The sequence below is a fragment of the Diabrotica virgifera genome, chromosome 6, assembly GCF_917563875.1.
Source record: "Diabrotica virgifera virgifera chromosome 6, PGI_DIABVI_V3a".
Classification (NCBI taxonomy): Eukaryota; Metazoa; Arthropoda; class Insecta; order Coleoptera; family Chrysomelidae; genus Diabrotica; species Diabrotica virgifera.
Window position 1 is genome coordinate 14,297,379 of NC_065448.1, and position 24,641 is coordinate 14,322,019.

A 24,641-nucleotide genomic window follows, 5' to 3' on the forward strand; every position below is an offset into this window, starting at 1 on the left:
TCATAGAATTTTGCTTAAGACAGGAAGTAACATGAAATTTCAGTATAGTTTATCATAAGAAGTAAAATAAACAAAGATAAGTCAAGAATAACCAAAATCCTAATTATAAGCAAGAAAAGTAAAATGCTTATAATCCAGACTTTATCTATCACTATTATGTCACCTGTTATGACTAGTTGAGATACGTACGTCCATTTCTTATATATAAATATATTATTTTTTTGTAGAACCTCCTGATAATTGGGACCAGATCTGCAAAGATTCCCACCTACCTGAGAATTTCGATGTTTGGTACTTCTTTTTCCAAGACGTGATCACTGAAAGATGTCGAAGTCTGATCTGTCGTAAGGTGTCTTCGAATTTGACAGTGATTCAGGATCATGTGCGACAAATTTTGGATTCTGCCAGTGCATCGGAAAAATCGGAAACCGACCTGACGTGGTACATTTGGGCCGAGGATATGGACGACGTCAGTAAGAACGAACGCACACATTTAGGTAAAAGGGGTAATATGCGTTTGATGTACTTAAAATAATCATAATATGTTGTAGGTCTTTCAATGAAGGCGAGAGGATATTCGCAGAATATAGCTAGTCTTTGTAGTAGACTAGATAAAACATATTTGGAACTGCTGGAAGATGCTTCGCAATATTTGTACGCCAAAGAATACAACGACAATATTAACTTTACTGTGGTTGTAAAGGATTTTAAGTTTAAGAGGAAATTCGTCGATAAAAATGAAATCGAAAATCATCTCCAAGCAGAGTGCATTAAAACTTGTTTAGAGTAAGTAAAACTAACAATTTTGATGGGATAAATAATCCAACAAATAAATTCAACTTTACGCGATAATTTTTAAATCTTTAAGTACCAAACAAATCAATTGGTGTTAAATCTAGACCTTAGACTGTAGATATGGGGTAGACTTTAGCGCGTGCTGTCAGGTCTTTCTTGGATCAAGGCATTGCTTCAAAAGATAATTAAACCTATTCCTCGCTGCGGAGCTTATGTAGGCCTACCAGAGGCGTGCGGTCCATGGAAGCGGTGGAAGCACCGCTTCCCTATACTTCCATATAAGAAAATACATATATTATTAATTAGTATTTAATTATCAACAATGTTTCCCTAATCTAAGTAATCTATTATGTAACTAATAGGCATTAAAACATTATTAAAAATTGATCGCATACGAACGGTCTCAAATAAGCACACAATTCAACGATTCAGTCCGGTCCTGACGGAAGCGCATCTCAAAATCGCTGCTTGTCATGCATTTGTCCCGTTCAAAAATTGGTCAGGGTTTAATAACCTCACCCGCTAGTCATGTTCCTTTCACGCGAATTTTTATACGCCTGGAAGCGCTCGTTCGACCGCTTCCGATTCCGAAAACGAGATGCGGAGTCTGTTACTGCTGCTATAAGGGGTAGGTATTTAGGTACAAATGGCTCGATTTCAATTTTTTGCTTAATATTTTTACTAATATTTTATTTGACATTTTGAGATTTTTCCTTTTACTGATATTTTATAGTACCTACGACATTTTACAGACGAAGTCAAGTGACATTGCATTTTGTACAAGACAATTTGATGACTTATGATGATTAAAAAATGAGCTGTTAAAAAATATTTGGGATAAAGCTGAAAATATGGGCTTCGAACCTAAAAGAAAAATAATGATGATTGATATTGTCGGCGAAAGAGAGACCTATCGACGATTATACATCGAAATTTTTGATAATATTCTACAACAAATGAATTATCACTTTGAAAATTTTAAAGAAATAAAATATGTAGAATTATGTAATTTTAATATGTGTAATTATAATTCATTAAAATCTCCCACAGAGGTATGTACATATTTAATTCAGTACGATTAAATTATGATTTTTTTTGATAATCTAGCTTTGCATTCTCAGTTAAATGTCATTTATAAAACACCTGAAATTAGTGATAAAGAAATACTTAGGAATCGGTTGAATTTTTTTAATACGACTGGTTTAAATCAGTCTCTGTGTGAAGTGGGCAAGTTGTGTGAATTAAGTAGTAGGTACTAACTATCCCAGCTACAAGTGCATCAGTTGAACGAAGTTTTTGAGTATTAAAACGCATCAAAAGTTTTACAATAAATTTTACAAGTGAAGACAGACTTTCCAAGTTAGCCCTATTATCCATTGAAAAAGAGCGCATTTATTAAACAATTATCAGAAAATCCAAAATTTTACGACGATGTTATCGACAAAAAATTTGCATTGGTTGATAAGAGAATAGGACTCAAGTATAAGTAAATAAGTGTCATATTGTTGAAAGTTGTGTGTTATGGAAGGTGATTCGAAATCGGAATATAAAAACAATTTTGAATAGAACTCATTTTCTTAAGTGTAAAGAAACCAAGCCTGGAGGAGGGACTCGACCCTGAGCAAGCAGTACAGATCGATGATAAGTCACTAGATATACGATATACTAAGTCACTAGAGTCACTAGATATACGATATACTAAGTCACTAGAGTCACTAGAGTCACTAACCTGCATTGATCGGGGTAGGATTTCGTTTGTGAGTCCTTGTATCCAGGACTCCCACATAATAAGCACTTTGCTGATAGAGAGCCCATATAGCGCATCAGAGTGCTATCGGAGGGGAAGTGGATAGTATGAAGCATTGGGACGGGATTGAGTGACGCCCGCTTATAAGAGTAAATCCTCCTTGCCTCAATGAATTTGTATCACCCGAATCTCATTCTCAAGGCGTGTGCATGTCTTTCAGTCTGGATTAAACACTATACCTAATTTTTTGTAGTTCTTGTTTTTAGTCGATATAAGTTAACAGGTAATACATTAGGTATACATCTATTAAGTAGGTATATATTTTGATCTCGACCCTCGTAAGAAAATATTTGTTAAACCCTTATTGAATCGCTTTCTCTTCCGAAAATGTCACCGCACGCCACTGAGGCCTACTATACCTTTTTCGGTCCTTTCTAAACCTTATCGCGATTTTCTTAGTACTTTTCAGTAGTTTTTCTTTGAAAATGAGGTCGGTAAGCAAATCTTGTGACTCACTGAGATTGTTATGTTCCTAATCGTTAGATATACAAGAGAACAAAAAATTAATTGCTGTATAAATGCCCTATATTCTTCTACAAATGCCCTTATTTCACAGCATGCTAAAGTATTGCTTCTCTAAAGTTCTCAGAACCTCCTAAAGCATTTGAAGCTAGTCTTAAGTTCCCTGTATCCCTCTAAAATCATCCAAGCTGCTTTAAAGTATCCCCAGGCTTCCAAGAACATTCAGGGTTGCTCTAAACTGACCCCTATACTGCTCTGAAGTTGTCAGAACCTCCTAAAAATTCCTAACTGCTTTGAAATTCTCCAGAGTTCCCTAATACCATAAAAGCTGCTCTAAAGTCTTCCTGGGGCCTCTAAAACATCCTGATTAGCTTAAAATTCCTTCGGTGCGACCTGCAAAATTTCAGGCCAGTCCTAAAACATTCAATGTTTTTCTAAGATCTCCAGTTTGTCCTGAATACCAAATCATTCTTCTATTAATTATTCCATAGCCTCCTACACTATGCTATTTTGTCCTGAATTCGTCAGAATTTCCTGAAATATTCCAAACGATAATAAAATTCTCCAGAGTCCCCTAAACCTAAACGATTAAAGCTGCTCTAAAGTCTTCCACAGGTCCCTACAAAACTCTGAGCTGTTTTAAATTCCTCGAGTGGCACCTGCAAAAGTCCCGGATAGTACTAACATATTCCAGGCTTTCATAAGGTTATCCAGTTTGTCCTGAGAAATTACGGGACAATACCATACGAAATCATGGCTAAATTAAGTATTCCAAAGCCCTCCGTACTATGCCATACTGTCCTGAATTCGTTTGAATCTCCTCACAAATTCCAAACCGATCTAAACTTCTTCCGAGTCCTCTAACACCATACATGCTGCTCTAAAATTTTCCAGGGGCCCCTAAAATATTCTGAGCAGCTTTCAATTCCTCCTGTAGCCCCTGGCAAATTTCAGGATGGTCCTAAAACTTTAAAGGACTTTCTAAAGTCTTTCAGAACCCCCTACAATATGCCATGCTGACCTGAAGCCCTAACAACCTTCTAAAGTATTCCAAGTTGCTCTGAACCGTCTAGTCTTCCAGAGCTACCTAAAATATTCTCTGCATTCTTCCAAAAGCCCTGAAAAATTCAAGGGCAGTCGTCAAATATTCGATGCTTTTTCTAGATCACTCCAATGCCTCTTGGAATATTCCAGGATACTTCTAAAATGGTCCAATCTTTTCTAAATCACTCAAGTGTGTTCTGAATCATTCCACGACTCTCCCGAAAGGTATCATTATTGTTCAGAGTCTCTTAAATGATTACAGCCTCCCCTGGCTTACTCATACCCCCATGTTATCCTTGACTAACTCTGACAGGCTGGGGTCTGTTGTTTATGTCCTTTAGATCCAGCAATAAATATACGTATGTATGTATAGCGTTAACAGGCCTTTTAGGCTCATTGCTGGATGGATAATTTTCATCGTTTTCTGTTCTTAGCTGTCAGCTTCCAATCTCCGATTCCCATCTCTCTGACATCTTCCATCACTACATCTCTCCATTTCTTTCTTGGTTTCCTCTTTCTTTGCCCTCAAGTACTGTTCAACCAATATTCTTGACTATTTCTTTCTAGATGACCGAGCCATTCTAGTCTACGTTTTTTCACTACTTTTATTATTGGGAGGTTAGTATACATTGGTACACTTCTACATTAGTTCCTTTTTTCCATTCGCCCTCTACTACTTTTCCAATAAACATTCTGCGAAGTATCTTTATTTCCCATGCTTCCAATCTGTAAGGCAATAGGTAGGTATAAAAAGATTTTTATTTTCAGACTGTCAAATTATTGTAATAACCTTCTAACCACCCAAACATCCAACTTTATCACGAAATCCACGATTCTGGCAAGATTTATGCAAGCCATCACGTTGCTGTGTCCGCATCTTCATCGATGCTGCATATTTAACATCTCCAACGATGACTGGATCAGAGTGTGTGATGCTTTCAACACTACAAGCCAGAATTTGTGGACCAATTGGACAAACAGCGTGTTAGAAGCCACTGAGAAGCATTGTGAGGAACTAAACAACATTTGTCCGGAGAGGATGCTCAAAATTCTCAGTGTAAGTGATTCTTTCAAGATTTATTACAAAGGGTATCTCCCGTTCAGATAGGCAAAATGTCCTCATTACCAGAATTCAATTTTTTTTCGTTTTCTTGTGGGGTTTTAACCCGCAACCTCCCGCCTACCCTCAAAAACGTCTTTTTTGAAGTTATACTTCTTTACGATCGAGGGTGAAATACAGACAGTATGTAGTTCGTTGCTAATCTTTCAAATTATGTATGTATCAGCGCAAATAAGTCATTAAAAGAATATATTAGTGTTTTTAGTAAATGTATTATTTATTATAATTTTTGTGTCTTGGATTTGTCTTCCTCGGGCGTAAGATAATAGAATTATCTATTTTTATACTTCACTTTGATCTATTTGTCACCGTGATGTGTAATTATATCCGACACGTCAATAGCACGGGGCTTGATAGCTCGGTTGGTATAGCATTGGACCAGACATCGAGAGATCGCGGGTTCAAAGTTTGGTTAATTTTTAGTAATTATTGTTAATTTTTGGTATTGTAACTATTAAGTATATTTATTTCGTTGAAATTATATAATAGAAGTATAACTTCTTACGTGCGTACAAAGTACACACACATTCTTTTTATTTGTTTTTATTTCTCTTTAGTGGGTTGCAATCAATTTGTAGGTTGAGTGTACATAACCTAAAGATGAATTTTTTTTGACAAAAGCGTAGGTATAACTTTTTTTAGAGATGGCTACAGTCTAATTTTTTATGTTGTGTATTTTATCAAAAAATATATTTCTGATTTTTACAGATTTTTTCGTAAGCTGCGCCAAATTGTTTTTACGGGGTTTTTTGGTTATACATATACTTCAAAATAGATCATATCAAAGTTTTTTTATAGGTTGTATATTTAGTCTGGGCTGATTATCGGAGAATACGCCATTTTTGGGAAAAGTTATTTACCAGCAATTTTATTGCTGGAATCGAATTATAAGATCCTATATATTAATAATATAGGTATGCAAAGTCCTCAGATAGTGTGCTACTTTTTTTATAAACAAAATGGCGCCCGAAAATCGTGTTTTTTTCAATTATTGCTCTATAATTCCGAAGATTTTAATTTTACAACAAAAACTCTCAAATAAAAATTCACCGTGATTAAATTCTGCATAGAGACGTGTTTTTCCCGATGTGCTCCGATGAAAATTTTCCTCGGAAAATGCGGGTTTTCCCAACAAAATCTTTAATTTTCAAATAAACTTTTAGATAAGTAATTATCTACCAATATATAAATAATTTGGTGACTTAAAAGCCTTCTTGGTTTAGATCATAGTTCCAGAAGCTGATGCAAATTAAATGAATATTTTAGCAACAATTCAATTGTTAATTAATAATTTACGGTCGCAACAATAACCAAAATAATTATGATACACTGATCAAACTTTGAAATCTTATAAACATGAGATGCCTTTTTAACATTTTGTCGACAAAATATAAATTTTTTATTTTTTTGCATAATCTTTAAATGTTTCAAAAAAATAGTTATAAACAAATTAACGTTTCTCAGAAAGTTTTTATTATATTGTAATTTTAAAAAATAGCTAAAATGCGCATTTTAAATATCTTGAAAATGAATGCTTTAAAACTTTTTTGCAACAATTTACAAAAAAGTTATGAAACAGCAAAGTAAACATACGATTACTACGGTGTTTATATATTTTTTTAATTCTTTCAAAGCGTAGAAGTGAGTATAATGTACAAGATAATTATCTACAAAAAATATCGATTATCAATTTAATGGTTATATTTTAATTAAAGATTATAAATATATTTTTTTGTAATTTACACGCGCGAAAGTAGAATAATACAGCACTGTAGCTGAAATTTTCACTCGGAGCGACGACCGGCCGCGCGAGACGTACACTTTTATAAATAATATAATATGCTGCGTGTCAGTCGCTTCGAGTGAACATTTTAGCTCCGACTCTGTATCAGGCCTACTTTTGCGCTAAAACTTACAAAAAAAAGTATTTTATATAACCATTGCACTAATTTTTGACATTCTTTGTGAATAATTAGATTGTACCATAGACTCACTTTTAAGCTTTGAAACAATTAAAACAATTTATAAACAACGGAGCTTTCGTATATTTATTTTGCTGTTTCATAACTTTTTTGCAAATGGTTGGAAAATTTTTTTAAAGCATTCATTTTCAAGACCTATGAAATACGCATTTTAAGTATTTTATAAAATTAGAATATAATAAACATTTTCTGAGAAATGTTAATTTTTTTAAAACAATTTTTTTTAAACATTTAAAGATTATGCAAAAAAATGAAAAATTTATATTTTGTCGACAAAATATTAAATAGGCATTACACCTTTATAATCTTTCTAAGTTTGATCAATGTCTCATGATTATTTTGGTTGTTATTGCGACTGTAAATTTTTAATTAACAATTGAATTGTTGCTAAAACATTCGTTTCATTTTCACCGGCTTCTGAATTTATAATCTATACCAAGAAAGCTTTTATTTCACCAAGCTATATAGTTATTGATAAATAATTATTGGCCCAAAAAATTTATTTGAAAATTCGAGATTTTGTTGGGAAAACCCACATTTTCCGAGGAAAATTTTCGTCGGAGCAAATCGGAAAAAACATGCTTCTATGTAGAATTAAATTGGGGTGAATTTTTATTTGAGTGTTTTTGGTGTAAAGTTAAAATCTTCGGAGTTATAGAGCAATAATTGAAAAAAATACGATTTGTCGGCGCCATTTTGTTTATAAAAAAAGTAGCACACTATCTGCGGACTTTGCATACCTATATTAATAATATATAGGATCTTATAATTCGATTCCAGCAATAAAATTGCTGGTAAATAACCTTTCTTTGTACTTTACTAATTAGACCAGCGTATTATAACTATTTTTTTTTCAAAATTTAAAGATTATGCAAAAAAAAAAGAAAAATTTATATTTTGTCGATAAAATATTAAATAAGCATCTCATCTTTATAATCTTTATAAGTTTGATCAATGTATCATGATTATTTTGGTTATTATTGCGATCGTAAATTGTTTATTAACAATTGAATTGTTGCTAAAATATTCGTTTAATTTTCACCGGCTTCTGGAATTACAATCTATACCAAGAAAGCTTTGATGTCACTAAGTTATTTAATTATTGATTAATAATTACTTACCTAAAACTTTATTTGAAAATTAGAGTTTATGTTAGGAAAACCCGCATTTTCCGAGGAAAACTTTCGTCGGAGCAAATCGTGAAAAACTTATCTCTTTGCAGAATTTAATTGCGGTGAATTTTTGTTTGGGTGTTTTTGTTGTAAAGTTAAAATCTTCGGAGTTATAGAGAAATAATTGAAAAAAATACGATTTGTCGGCGCCATTTTGTTTATAAAAAAAGTAGCACACTATCTGCGGACTTTGCATAACTATATTATTAATATATAGGATCTTATAATTCGATTCCAGCAATAAAATTGCTGGTAAATAAGTTTTCCATGAATTTTGCTAATTAGCCCAGAGTAATTGTATATACCTACCTAAATTGAAGTAACTGATTTCTTTAGGACATTCAAAATTTGGGAATCTCCCAAATCCCCTTAAAAATCTTTGGGTTTTTAAGGGTTTCTTAAGACGATGAATTTCTCATATCTAAAGAAGCTAGAGATTTCTTAAAACATACGAGAAACCAGGTTTTCTTTAAAATTCGCGGCTTAATGGTGTTTAGCTAGCCGGAATAGGAAATAGAAGCACCTCAAATATATCGCTCGACAAAAATGGAAATATTATAATGGAGACAGAACGAAAACTACGACGGTGGAAGGAGTACATCGAGGAACTATTTCATGACCAGAGAGAAGCTAGTACATCCGTAGATAGCCAAACCGGAGATGTGGGCCCAGAGATAACCAAATCAGAGGTTAGTCAGGCAATAGACTCTAAAACCAATAAATCTGCTGGTCCAGATAAATTATCTAGCGAGCTGATAAAGTTGGTCAACGAGAAAAACCTGGACATAATAGTGGAACTGTTCAACGCTATCTATACTACGGGAATCATCCCTAGAGAAATGTTGACATCAGCATTTGTGTGTTTGCCAAAGAAAATGAATGCCAAAGAATGCAGTGACTACCGAACCATAAGCTTAATGTCACATACCTTGAAAATTCTGCTGAAAATTATCCACGCCAGAATACACTCTAAACTGGAGCTGGATATTAGTGACACTCAATATGGGTTCCGCAATGGTATGGGTACCAGAGAGGTATTATTCTCCTTCAATGTGCTGACACAGAGATGTTTGGATGTTAACCGTCCTCTTTACGTCTGTTTTATAGAATACAATAAAACGTTTGATAAAGTAAAATATGATCGACTCATGGAAATTCTGAAAACTAAAAACCTAGATGAAAGAGATTTAAGACTAATAACACACCTCTATTAAAATCAGCGAGCAATAGTAAGAATTGAAAAAGAAACATCTGAAGAAATGGAAATAAAGAGAGGAGTCAGGCAAGGCTGCATACTATCACCTCTATTATTTAACGCTTATTCTGAAGAGGTAATGCGAGAAACTCTGGAAGATGAAACAGTCGGCATAAGAGTAAATGGAGTCTTAGTTAACAATATCAGATATGCAGATGATACAGTAATAATAGCCGATAGTTTACAAGACCTGCAAAGACTCATGAGTAAAATAGTAAGGTGTAGTAGGGAGTACGGACTCTCTCTTAATATCAAAAAGACGAAGTCTATGAAAATTAAAAAAAAACAGCCATAATACAGTCGAACCCGCTTATGAGAATCCCTGTTATAGGAATATCCCGGTTTATGGAATATAAATTCAAGTTCCCGAAACATTTCCATTTACTCCTTAATAAATTTATCTGTTTATTGGAATAGGATCTAACTAGATAATACCGCTTATTAGCATATTTTGCAGGTCAAAGAATATTTTTTTTACAATTTACTAAAAATTTAAATTATGTTTGGTATTATGGTTTGTCGTCAACGGCCTGTAGTGCTGGATTAGATATTATTAGGGTAATAAATATTTATTACTTTGTTACGAATACCAATTCGATCTTTAGCATGGGCAGCATGACCGACAAATGCATGGGTCATAAAATAATTTTTATTTGTCTACACAAAGGCACTGTTGCCTGTTATAAAATTGTTAGAAGCAGTTTATTTAGAATTCACTCAGAGAGTACCTACTTGTTTACAAGATGTGAATTATGGCTTTGTTAAATTCGAAAAGAAGGGAAAAGAACAAGAATGTAACAATCCATTTCTTGACGCCAATAAAACTTCTATTCAACCAATGGATTAAGGATGACCACACGGATTAACAACGAAAAAGCTATAATTACCAATAATTTCTCAAGAAAAAAAAAGTAATTTTGTTATATATGCATTTTAATAAGAAAATATTTACATATCCACATATTGCATACATTTCATATTAATTACCTAATGTATTCATTCACATACATGTAATGTAATTTGGTATTTAACACATACATAGATAAGTACTAGTTACACTACTGTATTATTGACGTAAAAAGACCTAAAACCATTTACATACACTGATTATGTCTTCTTCTTCTTCAGCCTGTGTTCGTCCACTGCTGGACATAGGCCTCTTCCATTTGCTTCCATCGATTTCTACTCTTGGCAATTCTCATCCACTGCTTGCCCGCGACTTGTTTGATATCATCTGCCCACCTCTTCTGCGGTCTGCCTACTCCTCGCCTGTTCTCTCTTGGTCTCCAGTTTGTTAGTCTCTGTGTCCATTTTTCGGGATTATCTCGGGCAACATGTCCGACCCATTGCCACTTGAGCCTTGCTATACGTTCTGCGACATCAGTAATCTTTGTTCTTTCACGAATGTCGCTGATTATGTAGGTACCTACATATATGATATACATATTGGCATAGTATGTAATAAAACTACATATTGGCATAGTATGTAAAACTACACATTGGCATAGTATGTAAATAATATTATTACCTACTATACCTACGTATATTCGGTAACCCTTATTTCGATTAGCCACCAATGATCGGTTATTAGAATATCCTGGTTATAAGAATATTTTTGCCTTGCACAAAGGCTATTCCATTAAGCGGGTTCGACTGTACTAACGAAATCTTAATAGCAGAGGGCCAACAGATCGAAAGAGTAAAAAAGTACACTTACCTAGGAACACTTATAACAGAAAAGAATGACTACACTGCAGAAATCAAAGTCAGAATCGAAAAAGCACGTTATAATTTTATGAAAATGAAAAAGGTCCTATGTAGCATAGATTTAACATTAGCTCTTAAACTACGCCTAACAAAATGTTACGTATACATACAGTATACTATACTATGGAGTGGAATCATGGACGTTAAATGTAGAGACAATGAGACGACTTAACGCCTTTGAAATGTGGACCTATAGAAGAATTATGAAGGTTTCCTGGGTAGATGGAGTTACGAACAACGAAGTACTGAGAAGAATAGGTAAAGAGAAGGAAGTTGAACTTACAATTAAAGAAAGAAAACTACAGTATCTCGGACATGTGATGCGGGGCGAGAAGTATGGTATCCTGCGACTCATAATGCAAGGAAAGATTAATGGCAGAAGAAGCATCGGAAGAAGACGAATTTCATGGCTGAAGAACCTTGGATGCAGCTCAAAAAACTATTTAGAGCTACTGCCTCAAAAATTAAAATAGCTATGATAATTGCCAACCTCCGTAGCGGAGATGGCACCTGAAGAAGAAGAATGGTGTTTAAACGTGATGGCAAAAGATGAAAAAATCCAGTAAAAACTTCTAAAAACATTTTAAAACGGGTTTTTTCTTATAAGATTACGTTGCATGTATTTCTGTAAAGCTGAAAAATACATGATCTCCCGTTTGGCAGAAACATACTTTGAAACGTATCATTTAATGCCGCATAACAACAACTAAATTAGAAAAATCTAGCAAAACACCTTGAAAACCGTTTTTTGCATGGTTCCAGAAATCTTTAGGTTCTCTGAATATGGGAAATACATCGTCTCAAGTTATTTTATAACATTGTTCAAAACATGCTGTTTAACACCTAGGCTGCATTTTTTTTTTTAACATCCCATTTATTTACAATCTGTAATAATGATTACAATAAGTAAATTGTTTAACAATTAAAAGAGACTTGCAGGAGACTGTCCAGTGACAATAACCTATAAAATCATAATTTTAGTACTTAACAAAATTATTTGTGACTAATAAATAAAACCCTATAAATAAAACTCTATAATAAATAAAATATTTTTGAAAATTTAAAATTTAAAATCTTGTTCGTAGATCGCTTGGAGTGTGGCGCTTTAGCCTTCTGTTTGCCTGGGGTCTCATTAGGTTCTTCGCTAGCCTGTTGGGGTGGTTTTGTAGTCGGATGTCGTATTTTTGGGCGTAACTGGCAATTTCTTCTTTGACAGTCTTCATTTGGAGATCACGATTGATGTGTTCATTGGGCATGTACCACGGTGCATTTGTGATAATGCGCAAGGTTTTCGATTGGAATCTCTCCAGGATGTCGATATTGGATCTCGACGCAGATCCCCACAGTTGGATACCATAGCTCCATATTGGCTTAATCACTGCCTTGTATACTAAAATTTTATTGTACAAACTCAGTTGTGACCTTTTTCCTATCAGCCAGTACATTTTATTGAGTTTCAGACCCAACTGTTTTCTTTTCGTGAATATGTGTTTCTTCCACGTTAATCTGCGGTCCAAGTGCATACCTAGGTATTTTACGTCATCCTTTTGTTGTAGTACTTGATTATTTATTGAGACGGTTGGGCACGTATCTTTTCGATTAGTGAACGTTATATGTACTGACTTGCTTTCGTTTACTTTAATTCGCCATGTTTGTAACCAGATATTTATACTGTCGAGATTTGTCTGGAGCAGTTGCGAGGCGATGTACGGGTTTGAGTGAGCTGCAATGATTGCTGTGTCATCTGCATATGTGGCTGTGATGATGTTTTGGCTTGTAGGAAGATCTGCTGTGTAGAGTAGGTAGAGAACTGGTCCAAGGACACTACCCTGAGGTACTCCAGCGTTGATTGGATATAAGTTAGTGCACTGATCTTTAACTTTTACAAGGAAATGGCGGTCGGAGAGATAGGACTTGAGGATTAGAAAGTAGTTGAGAGGAAGGACTTTTCTTATTTTGTATAGCAAGCCAGTGTGCCAGACTTTATCAAAAGCCTGCGAGACATCCAAAAAGGCTGCAGAGCAGTATTGCTTCTCTTCTAAGGCTTTGTTTATGGAATTGCAGACTCGATGAATTTGCTCGGTGGTAGCATGTTGTTGTCTAAATCCAAACTGGTGGTTGGGTATTAGCTGCTTTTCCACGAGGATTGGCTGTAATCTGTCTAGTAAGAGTTTTTCAAAAACCTTTGACATCACTGAAAGTAGACTGATAGGTCTATAGGACTTAACTTCTTCTACAGGCTTGCCTGGTTTGGGTATTAAGATGATTTGTGCCACTTTCCACAAAAGGGGATAGTAACCAGTTCTTAAGATTGCGTTAAAAATCTGTGTCAAATATTGCACGCCTTTCTTGGGAAGTTCTTTTAAAATTCTTGCAGTGATTAAGTCGAACCCTGGGGACTTTTTCGGATTCATATCTGTTTCGATTTTGTTGAAAACTTGTTTGGCTGTGAATTTCTCCAACGGTGCTTCTAGTTGGTATGGATAAGGCTGCATTTAGAGATATTTATAAACTGACGTTAAGTGCGTTAAGAGGCATATATGTCCCGCAATGAACCTTTTTTGTGAACCCTGCCACAGTGGGCTACGACAAAGTCGACGCAACCAATGATTAGTGTAATACGAGAACTATTTGTCCCGTAACGCAGCCAAAGTGTTAATGATGTAGAAAGGTAAAGAAAGTTGGGTAAATCCAGTAAAAACCACCAATAACTCTAGAAAACCTTGTTTTGTCGCATAAAAGATCTTTGTATTTTCTTCTATCTTCTTTGAGGTCTGAAACTGTTTATGTTCATATTCTCTCATGTTATTAACCCCGCAAAACCCTCAAAAAACCTGAAAAACATGTTTTTGGAGGCACTTGAAAGTGTTTCGCCCAATTTTTGAATGTTCTATAGAAATATTATATCAAATTATATGTACACACAAAATACACACAAATACACAAAAATATTAGATCTTCAAAAACAAGTTATACGTTTTTTTCGAAAAAAAAAAAATTTTAGGTTATGCACACCAAATTTTTTTTAAATGACGATTTTGAGATCATATGGAGGGGAACGCGGGTTAAAATTGAGCTGAGTCTTATTTTGTAGTCACATAGAACGTAAAAACGAGAAAAAATTAATTCTGGGGGTGGGGGTATTTTGCCTATATTTACGGGGGTGCCTGTTCTTTGACATAATACGTCTTATTTGTCGTAGAGGTGGGATGAAATCGAAATCCAAGAACAAACGGACGAAAAAGTCTTCGTGTCCCATATCCAAGTGCCATTAAAGCCCAGCTTGATCCTAAACGAAATATTCAACCAACTCAACAACACCATAGGCCTTAAAATCCCCCACACCGTACCCAAGTCCATCCACGCCCAATTCATAGAAAAGAACATTATGATCATCCTTAAACATTACAAGAGGATATCCGCAGAAGAGAAATTGAACCAGAAACAAGCTCTGCAGTTTTTGTTTGACGTTAAGTTCTTAACTACTCTATGTATTCCCGGAGAGAACATTCAGCTGTTGAGTTATTCCCAAGATATCTGTGATACTCTTAAAAGTAGGATAGACCCCTTTGATTTGGACGTTTTTTACTCGTATTTGCAAAACAATGTGAAGAAGGCTGTAATACAGTCCCAGGTAAGAGCAAATTACATTATTTTTTAAGTTCGCCTGAGAAAAAAATTCACTTCAATGATTTGTATTTTTCTAGCTCATAGCAGGATGTCTTCTATCATCTTCAAATCAATTAGCAAATCTGGGAGTGTCCGACAAGTTGAAGCAAGGAATCCAGAACCCCAATTTACTAGCTTTGAGTGCTCCATCTATGTCTACGTGGTTCCCACTCTTGCCTGTATCAGTTCCTTCACAAAAATTACCAGGAACAACAACCAAAAATGACGAGGTTAGTATTTTATATATTTTTTTAACAACTATATTTGTCTTCTTCTTCTTCTTTTTGTATAGACATGTCTCTGTCTGTTTTTCAATGTACCTCTAGTAAGTTGTCGTTCCATCGTTTTCGTGGTCTTCCCACTGATTGTCTTCCTATTGGGGAACCGTCTCTTGCTGTTCTGACTATCCTATTTGTTGTCATTCTGCTTATGTGGTCATTCCATTCTATTCTTTTGTTTCTTACCCAGTTATTAATGTTATACACCTTGCACCTCCGTCGTATATCTGTACTTCCAGCTCTGTCCCATAGAGTCTTACCATCGATTTTTCGAAGGGTTTTCATCTCCTCTGTTTCGAGCAATATTTTTCTCCTCTCTGTGTGGGGTCGTGTTTCTGCCGCGTATGTTAATATTGGTCTGATGACTGTTTTGTAAATTCTGCCTTTAATTTCTTTTCCGATATTTTTATTTCTCCATATTGTGTCATTCAGGCAATCTGCGGCTCTGTTTGCTCTATTCACTTGATCTTCCACTTCTGTTTCGAGCCTTCCGTAGCTAGATAGTGTGATGCCTAGGTATTTAAACTCCATCACTTGTTCTATTATCTGACCTTCCAGCTCCAATTTACATCTTATTGGATCTGCTGTTATAACCATGCATTTTGTCTTTTGTGAGGAAATTAACATGTTAAATTTTCTGGCGATTATGTTGAATTGGTGCAGCATACGTTGTAAATCATCTTCACTTTGAGAGATTAGTATTGCATCGTCCGCATAGCAGATTATTTTAAGTTGTTTTTCTCCCATTTGGTATCATTTTTTAGTTGTTACTTTTTTATTATTTCGTCCATGATCAGGTTGAACAATAAAGGACTCAAGGAATCCCCCTGTCTTATTCCATTGCCGGCTTCAATTGAGTCAGTTAATTCATCGTTTACTTTTACTGTTATTGTGTTGTTCTGATAGATGTTTTCGATCGTTTTAATTATTCCTAGAGGTACCTCTCTCGAGCTCGAGTATAACAAATGGATAACGTCCTTTAGTGTGCTCCTGTCAAATGCTTTCTTAAGGTCTACGAAACATAAATATGCCGGTTTGTTGTATTCCAACGATTTCTCTTGAACTTGCCTCATTACAAATATAGCGTCAGTGCATGACCTTCCCAACCTAAAACCTTGTTGTTCTTCTGCTAATGTTATAATTTCATTCAATTTGTTTGTTATCACTTTGGTTGTTAATTTTAATGTTGTGTTTAATAAGTTAATTCTAGTTTAAACTAATTAATTCTAAAATTTAAACTATATTTGTAATTCATATATTTGTATTTAGGAGACCACTCGAAAATCGTCCAAAGTACCTTCAAACAAATTCCAAGATCCAGCAAGCTTCATGAGACAGAGCGCATCTTTGTTCGGCGGACTCACTAGTGACTGGTTCTGATACCGTTTGACTTTTTTTATATAGATATGTTTATTGTTTGCAAAGTGTATATAAAATGTTATCTAGTTTTGTCTAAAGGTTTTTATAAATGAGTAACGATTAAAAGAAACAGATACCTCCTTAAAAGCAATAATAATGTCGTTTTTCACACATTTACACAATTTTATGGACACTGCCATATTCGAATTAAACATATACTCAATCAAACTTATATGGAATCACTATGTATTTGAAACCCGCGGCATTTGGAAGCTATACGTGTAAATATAATAATAAAATAACTAGAAAGTAGGATATGTAAAATCAGATTATTCGAGGGCTGAGAACAATAAGCTTCCAAGCGCCGTTTCATAAATTTTTCAGGAGACAAATTTCTAATTTTAAACTATTGTAACTTCGTTATTTGAAGGACTGTAAATCTTAAAATTATTTTATACTACAATGTGGTAAATTGTGATAACGCCTCACGTTAGATAATGTCATAAGTAAGATTCTAATATGCAATTTTGTAACATATTTACTGACGTCTGCAGTGTACTTGGAACCTTATTGTACTATAAGCCTTGTACTTGGAACCTTATGGAATTATGAGAAACATTTCACAAAAAAATTTAAATTTTCGTTTTCCAAAAATTGTTAGCGCAATTGGTGAAATTAAGGTATAAATTTCAAAATGAATCGAATATTTATTTTTAAATAGAACATAATAACACAAAACATATTTTTCCTAAATTTAGCTTAAACAGCAGAATATAAAATGAAAATAAAAAAAATACTTATACATTATGGAAAAACCTATTATCTTTTTTTGTATTCAGAAATGGATGCCCTCATATATTCCTGATCCTGATTTGGCATCCACTTATAGGCAAATTCAATTTGTTGAATTTTTTTTTCAGTAACTGTTTCATTTTTCATTTTGTCAAAATTTATTAGAAAGTAGGTAAGTATTAAAATTAGTTTGACATTTAAATAAAATACAAATAAACTGTTACAGTGGCGCACCTAGTAGAATGTTACATTTTCCTACTACAGTGGAACCTCGATAACTCGGATTAATCGGGACCGCGGCTGATCCGGGTTATCGAAAATCCGGGTTAGCCGGAGAGCATGGTAAAAATTAATAAAATACGGTATACTTATAGATAAAGTCCCTTATAAGCAAAATAATATGAAATATATATGCACAGTTACCTATGGTTGTATAGAGTTTAGTATAGACAATATAGAGTATTATTAATTTCTAGGTAAAAAAACTCAGTCAGTTTGGTTGTGTCAATAATTTCGTCTGGTCTGCTTACGTAATTTAAGAACAGTGACTCTTTCATTGTTTAAAAGACCATTGTTTAAAAAACAATTTTTTAAAAGACAGTTGAAAATAAATAAAGGAATAACAGGTGCCTGTTGTTTGCGATAATGAATGTCGCTCTGCCGCCGCCGTGTGCATGAGTCATTTTTACCATCATATAGTTCAAATTACACAGATACCCATTATCTCTCAAATATTATATTATGATTGAAGGGAAGTTTTATCAATGAAATTCGATATTTTTAAGACATTCCAGAAGCGGCTGCAGATAAAATGTTTTAACATAATACATACATTTTATTGTTGAAATGTTTGTCCGATGAAAATCGGTCCGGGTTAGCCGGACTTTCGGGTTATCGGGGGCCGACTTATCGAGGTTCCACTGTACTCTTTAAATATTTTTTATACGCGCTGAAGGGGGGACAAACACCCCTGGGTACGCCATTGAAAGTATATTTGTTTCGTTGAAATCATATAATAGAAGTATAACTTCTTACGTGGGTACAAAGCTTAACTTAAAGTACTTGTCGCTTGGAACCTTATTGCCCTAACCTGAAAGTATTTCACGTACTTGAAACCTTTTTCATTATTGATTACACCGTCATCTAGAAACAATTCAACGTTTTTCAACTATCATTCGATTCTTAAAAAAAACGATTTTGTACAAAATGTCGCTTGGTACCCTATTGTTCTCAACCCTCGTATTAACGAATTCGTGTACTTAGCGGGCGAAGAAGACAAGCAAGAAAGGAAAACTGCCAGATCTATTCACAAATATAAAAGAGGAAGGGTCGTTTTCTGGGGAGGAATTATGATCGGTAAAAAATCCTTTAATTTTCATCCAACCAACTTTAACCCCTTCGCGCCGGATCGTCATACGGCAAGACGCACCTTATATACGGATTCGCGCGCTTACCCGCTGGCGAACGCCAGCTCATGATGCACCCGTGTGCATCACCGTACGTAGCGGACAGTCAAGCATGATGCACACGGGTGCATCACCGTACCGAAGAGGTTATACGCTGTGAGCTCGTACGTAGAGGGGATATTTACAAATTCGTGAGCGCCAGTAGTGGCAAGTCTGTAAACCTTTACCGGAAATTTGACAAATGTCAAAGTAATTAATTTAAAATTAAAAGTAAAAACATTAATTATAAAAAATATTAGTTGGCCAAAGCTGTGGTATATATTTTTACCTTAAATATACTTACGTTTTAAATACTGAATTTAAGTTTTTTAATGTTCCGTAATATGTAATTATAAATTAATCTTAGCGCCATCTACACGATAATTGTGAAAGTATCCGAAGTAAGAAATTCATATTTTATCAATAGAACGTCAAAATGATTAGCAAAATCTTTAAAAAATCGATTATAATTTAATTAATTTTTTGTGTTGTAAATATTAAGCGATAACAATTAAATAATAAATTTAAAAGTTACCGGTGAAAGTTGAATTATTAATCCGCCAGGAGCGACACCAGCGAAGCTCAGGGCGAATAGCTCGCAGGTATGTTGATTTGGTTCTATAACCTGTAGTTAGGCTCCGGAGAGGTGTAAAGGCCCCGTCTCACCATCAAATAATTGACAGTTATTTGATCAAACTTGACAGTCAAACTTGACTAGTGACACAAACTATACATACTAACTGTCACTTTGTGTCACTAACTGTCAAGTTTGATCAAATAACTGTCAATTATTTGATGGTGAGACGGGGCCTTAATGAAAGAAAATAAAATTTAACTTTAATTCGCTTAAAATAATAAAAAATATCAGATTATTCCATATAAGTTTGTTTGAGCATATCTGTTTATACTTGAAGCAACATTCTCTGAAGATTTTCAGTGAATTTTTCAGCTGGCGTTGGTGCCTAAATCGGATATTCTGAAAAACATAAAAGTAACTAAAATATAGAACATTATATTGTTTATCCTTGCATTTAAATTCCTGTTTTAAATTAGATTTTTACATAGGCGTAACCAGGGGGGTTTTGGGGGTTATGACCCCCCCCATTGGGATGGACTTTGAGCTATATACGCTTAACACCATACCCCTCAGAGACCTTCCAGTAGTTGTAACCCCCCTTAGGATCATCCTGGTGACACCTATGGATTTTTAAAAGGCCTTTTAAACATTAAAGAAAGAATATTAACACCTACTAATTATACAACCAGTAATACACAAACGTTCGGCTTTACGCTTTCAAATCAAGATGACAGCAGTATATTAGTATGTCATATCTATGCAACCAATAATACAGAATTACTAGTCTAACTGGTGCTGCTACCTGTGGAACTATTGTCAAACTAAACATTTCGATAGATGACAACATTTGGGCAACTACTAATATTGAACTAACTGACTAATAACTCTCAAATCTGTGCTACCGTGTGTACAAATATATTCATACTGTAAATTTAATTGAATCTGCAATAATTAATTTGTTTCAATCGAACTGGCGGTAGTATATTGGGACCTAATATATATGCAACCAATAAAACAGTATTTTGGTGTCGTTTGTCACTAACGTCACCCGAATGTCAGTGTCAGGCATAGGTGTCAGGTGTCAGTAACATAACCTCATAATTTTAGATGTTTTTATGTTAACTTTAACTAATTTGTGTATATCTGTTTATATTTATCTGATTTAAAACATTGCATAGTAGCTAATTATTTAAAAATGATGGCTGGCAGACTGGGAATAACGAACCCGGCTATCCCCGACAACCCTCTTAGTCTCTCATGGCATGATTCGGCCTGGATTCCCATTCTAAATACTTCCAATATAATGGAATACTTTTCCCAAGGATCAAACCCTTTTTTTGATAGAACTTGTAACAATGAAATTGTCAAAATGCAGCGGCTCAGTACTGACCAATTGCAGTAAGTAAAATAAGAAATTACTAGAGCTTTGAAAAACTATATTTTTTTACTCACAATCAATTTTATTTACCCTGGATGACCGGTTTCGCTTTCTGCAATATGCAAAGCATCTTCAGGTCCCGGTAACAGTACAGTACAAATAATATCTAATAATATATTATAACATCACAGTTTTTATTCCATAACAAACAAACAATTTCTATCGAGCACTGGTTTGTTGGCTGTACTCGCCACTTTCCCCTTAAGAACTTGCCCAAATATTTTTTAATCAATTCAGTTAAGTCTGCCCTTTCCATCTGTTCCCTAATAGCAATAACGGAGCAAAAAGGTATGATACCTGTACCTGACGGGGACCTGACGATGCTTCGCATATTGTAGAAAGCAAAACCTGTCATCCGGAGTAAATAAAAATTGATTGTGAGTAAGTCTATTAATTTATTTTTATATCATTCATTAAGAACTCACATATGCAAACTGTTCAACATTTATGTTTTTTGTTTTTAGAAATATGACTGGTGTAGAGTATGTTCTTCTACACGTTCAAGAACCGATTTTGTATGTAATTCGAAAGCAGCACAGGCAAAGTCCTCAGCAGGCTATTGCTTTAGCAGATTACTATATTATTGCTGGTATTGTTTACCAGGCTCCTGATCTAGCAAGTGTTTTGAACTCCAGACTGGTAATATTTTCCTTTAAATAACATTATCAATTACTACATGTTTGTACAGAAGTAGCTTACTAATATACAAGCCCTAACAAAATCTTTGACAAACGAAAAATGAAAATTGATTGAAAACATTCATCTTCACAACCTTGCTTGTTGAATTAAAGAATGAGATCAACAATACATTGAAGTCTATCATTAATAATAAGATATTGAAATGACTTTGTTTCTCATAAACTTTGAATTGCAGTATTGGTGGAAAAATAAATGAAAATATTGCATAATATAGTGGCAACTAAATGTTCGGACGATTCAAGAAATTACTATTTATAATATGGGGTTACATTATCACACGTTTTTACAACCCCAACAGTCCTGTCTGTCATGTTCTTACTGAGGATTGAAACAAGTCAGGGTAGAATCTCATAATTCACCTAATTTTCCCTTCAGGTTGGCGATGCTCTGGGGATCATTAACAATTTTGGTTTCATCTTATGCAGTGACCCAACACAATGTCTCCATAATCTGTGCTTCCACCACCTAATATCTTCCTAAACCTGCTGATGAAATGTACCCCCAAATTATAATTCCTTTGGGAAACTTAACAATGCTTTTGAGGAAATCTTTCTGGTTTGCTTCATTCTTACATCTGATAACCCGTTTTCTAAAGAGGCCCACATAAATATTAAATTTCAATACATTACTGAATATGACTTCTTTCTTTTCTCCTAAAACATTACAAGTAATAAAAGAATTACGATTCAACCTTATAAAAGTTGAGTCATTTGCTCGGAAACCTGAGAATCACTTCCAAAATCAATTGTGCTGTGATAGCTTGTAAAGTGTTGGGCTTGTGACAGCCTAGTTTGCAAATTTTCACTAGTTATCATTGATCCCTGTCAGACACAATTCCTGGTCTACCCGAACTTTTGCCTTTAGGTTGGACACATCCGCTCTCACAATAATGCTTAAGTATGTCAACAACTATAGACGTAGCCAAATCTAATTATTCAGTAATTTCTCGTATTTTTTACCCTGATAATATTTTTTAATTATCAATTCACAAAATTTAGTAAGTAAGTGTGTTGCACTTCCTTTGGCCATTTTTGAATAAATATTTTACCAGAGCTTTTCGCTAGAGGCTTGCTACAAGTAACGGTTAAGACTATTTTATACATAGTAACTAGATAATTCTGAACATTTAGTTGCCACGATATTATGCAACATTTTTATTTATTTTCTGCCAACACTGCAATTCAAAGTTTACAGAAACCAAGCCATTTCAATATTTTATTACGAATGATAGACTTTATGTACTGTTGATCTCGTTCTTTCACTATCACTAAACAAGGTTGTAAAGATGAATGTTTTCAGTTCAACCCCCAAGTTCAAAAAAGGTTCAACCATTATTTTTGTTTCAGCTATCAGCCGTACACTATTTGCAATCATCCTTTGAGGAATCTTCAGGTTTTGCCAAGTATCATCCCAGTAAGGGCTATTCTTGGGATTTCAAATCTCAGCGAGCAGCTGAAAAGGTAAAAAAAGATGAAAAACCAAGGGAAGAACCTAGTTCGTTGTTTCAAAGACAAAGGGTTGATATGTTACTAGGAGAATTAATAAGAAAATTCCCCTTGCCTGCTCCTCCTCAGCCTAAAATACCACCAGCTCCACAAATTAAACAAGAACCTGACAATGGAGCTCCTGAGAATAAGGAGATAAAAAAGGAGCCGAAACAGGGGAAAATCAAACCACCTCCAGAGAAGAAACCAAGATTACATTGAATTTTTTTATCTATGTACTTGAGAATCATCAGTTTTCTCATCCTGTGACCAAGACACAATTTTATTGTATAATTGAGGTGAAATAGTCAATTTTTCTACTATTTGTTTCAGTTTTTTGTATTCCAGCTATCGTTCACTAGCATCGTCCTTTATTATATTCCACTATCTTTTATTTTGCATTCATTTGCTTTTTTATGTTAGAGTATCTAATAGATAACTCAATATGGAACTAAATAATTTAAATCTGTATATTGTGTATCTTTTACTGTTTTTATCTCTTTCTTTCCCCCTATAACCTAGACCCCTGTAACCCTGTAAGAATCAGTAAGGTCCTTTAAATATAATTTTAGTTCGTTTTTAGAGCGGATAGGCATATATAAAAACATTTATTATAGTAAATATATACATTAAAAGACATAATAAATTTATTTAAGAAAAAATGTTTTTTCAGCATTTTAGAAACAGATGTTTACTCATATTAAGTAATAACATTTTTTTTGTAAGTAATATAAAGTATTTATTATTGATTTGTCCGTTTTTTCATCAGTTTTTATTGTGGCCTTCTTATGCATAAATATATGGTATTTGGGTAGGAGTTATACAGTGATGAGCGCGCTAATAACCGGCAAAATAGCAGAAAAGATGGAAATCGTATTAAGTTTTGAGATAAAAAGAAATAAAACTAGTCGAGCTGGGAAATTTAGCGATATTAACCTATTAATTTACATCATATTGATTGTTTCCCACCTTTAGACGTATCGGACGAGTTTGGCAAATACCACTGTCACAGTGACAGTTTTAGTTGACATACTCCTCTGATACGTGTAAAGTTGGGAAACAATCAATATAATGTAAATAAAAAGATTACTATCGCTAAATTTCCCAGCTCGACTAGTTTCATTTCATTTTATCTCACAACTTAATACGTTTTCCATCTTATGTGCTATTTTGCCGGTTATTAGCGCGCTCATCACTGTATTTGCAAACAGACAGATAGAGGGAACAGACATACATGAAACCGGAAGTAAATATCTGTTTTCGTCTGGCGAAGGCGCGTCGAATAATATATCGCTTGTACTATTTCGGCGACTTTAAAACAGTAGTTCCAGTTGCAACTCTGAAACCGGAAGATCTAGGTGAAATTTCTCACCTTTAATACTATCCTAGGGTTATAAACTTTCATTCGATACCTCATTTGTCATTATATATGTTTTAATAACGGAGGAGTTCCACTCGCGGATAAACAGACAGGCATTAGACCGGAAGCGTATATT

The 24,641-nt window shown here is 34.3% G+C and overlaps 2 protein-coding genes across 2 annotated transcripts in view; both read left to right on the forward strand.

The window, feature by feature from the left end:
• LOC114325403 (conserved oligomeric Golgi complex subunit 1) overlaps positions 1-16,867 on the forward strand; it is a 28,810-nt gene extending 11,943 nt beyond the window's left edge. Inside the window, exons 8-13 of the mRNA XM_028273471.2 lie at positions 228-497; positions 552-786; positions 4,877-5,165; positions 14,607-15,038; positions 15,112-15,303; positions 16,621-16,867. Coding sequence (XP_028129272.2) covers positions 228-497; positions 552-786; positions 4,877-5,165; positions 14,607-15,038; positions 15,112-15,303; positions 16,621-16,731 — 1,529 coding nt within the window. The 3' untranslated portion in view covers positions 16,732-16,867. The remainder of the gene's footprint in view (positions 1-227; positions 498-551; positions 787-4,876; positions 5,166-14,606; positions 15,039-15,111; positions 15,304-16,620) is intronic.
• A 3,732-nt stretch (positions 16,868-20,599) lies between these two features.
• On the forward strand, positions 20,600-23,894 carry LOC114325402 (mediator of RNA polymerase II transcription subunit 6). The gene is made up of 3 exons (XM_028273470.2): positions 20,600-20,922; positions 21,427-21,601; positions 23,008-23,894. Exons 1-3 carry the CDS (start codon positions 20,720-20,722, stop codon positions 23,365-23,367), a joined length of 738 nt encoding a protein of 245 aa, XP_028129271.1. The 5' UTR covers positions 20,600-20,719; the 3' UTR covers positions 23,368-23,894.
• Positions 23,895-24,641: the final 747 nt, after the last annotated feature.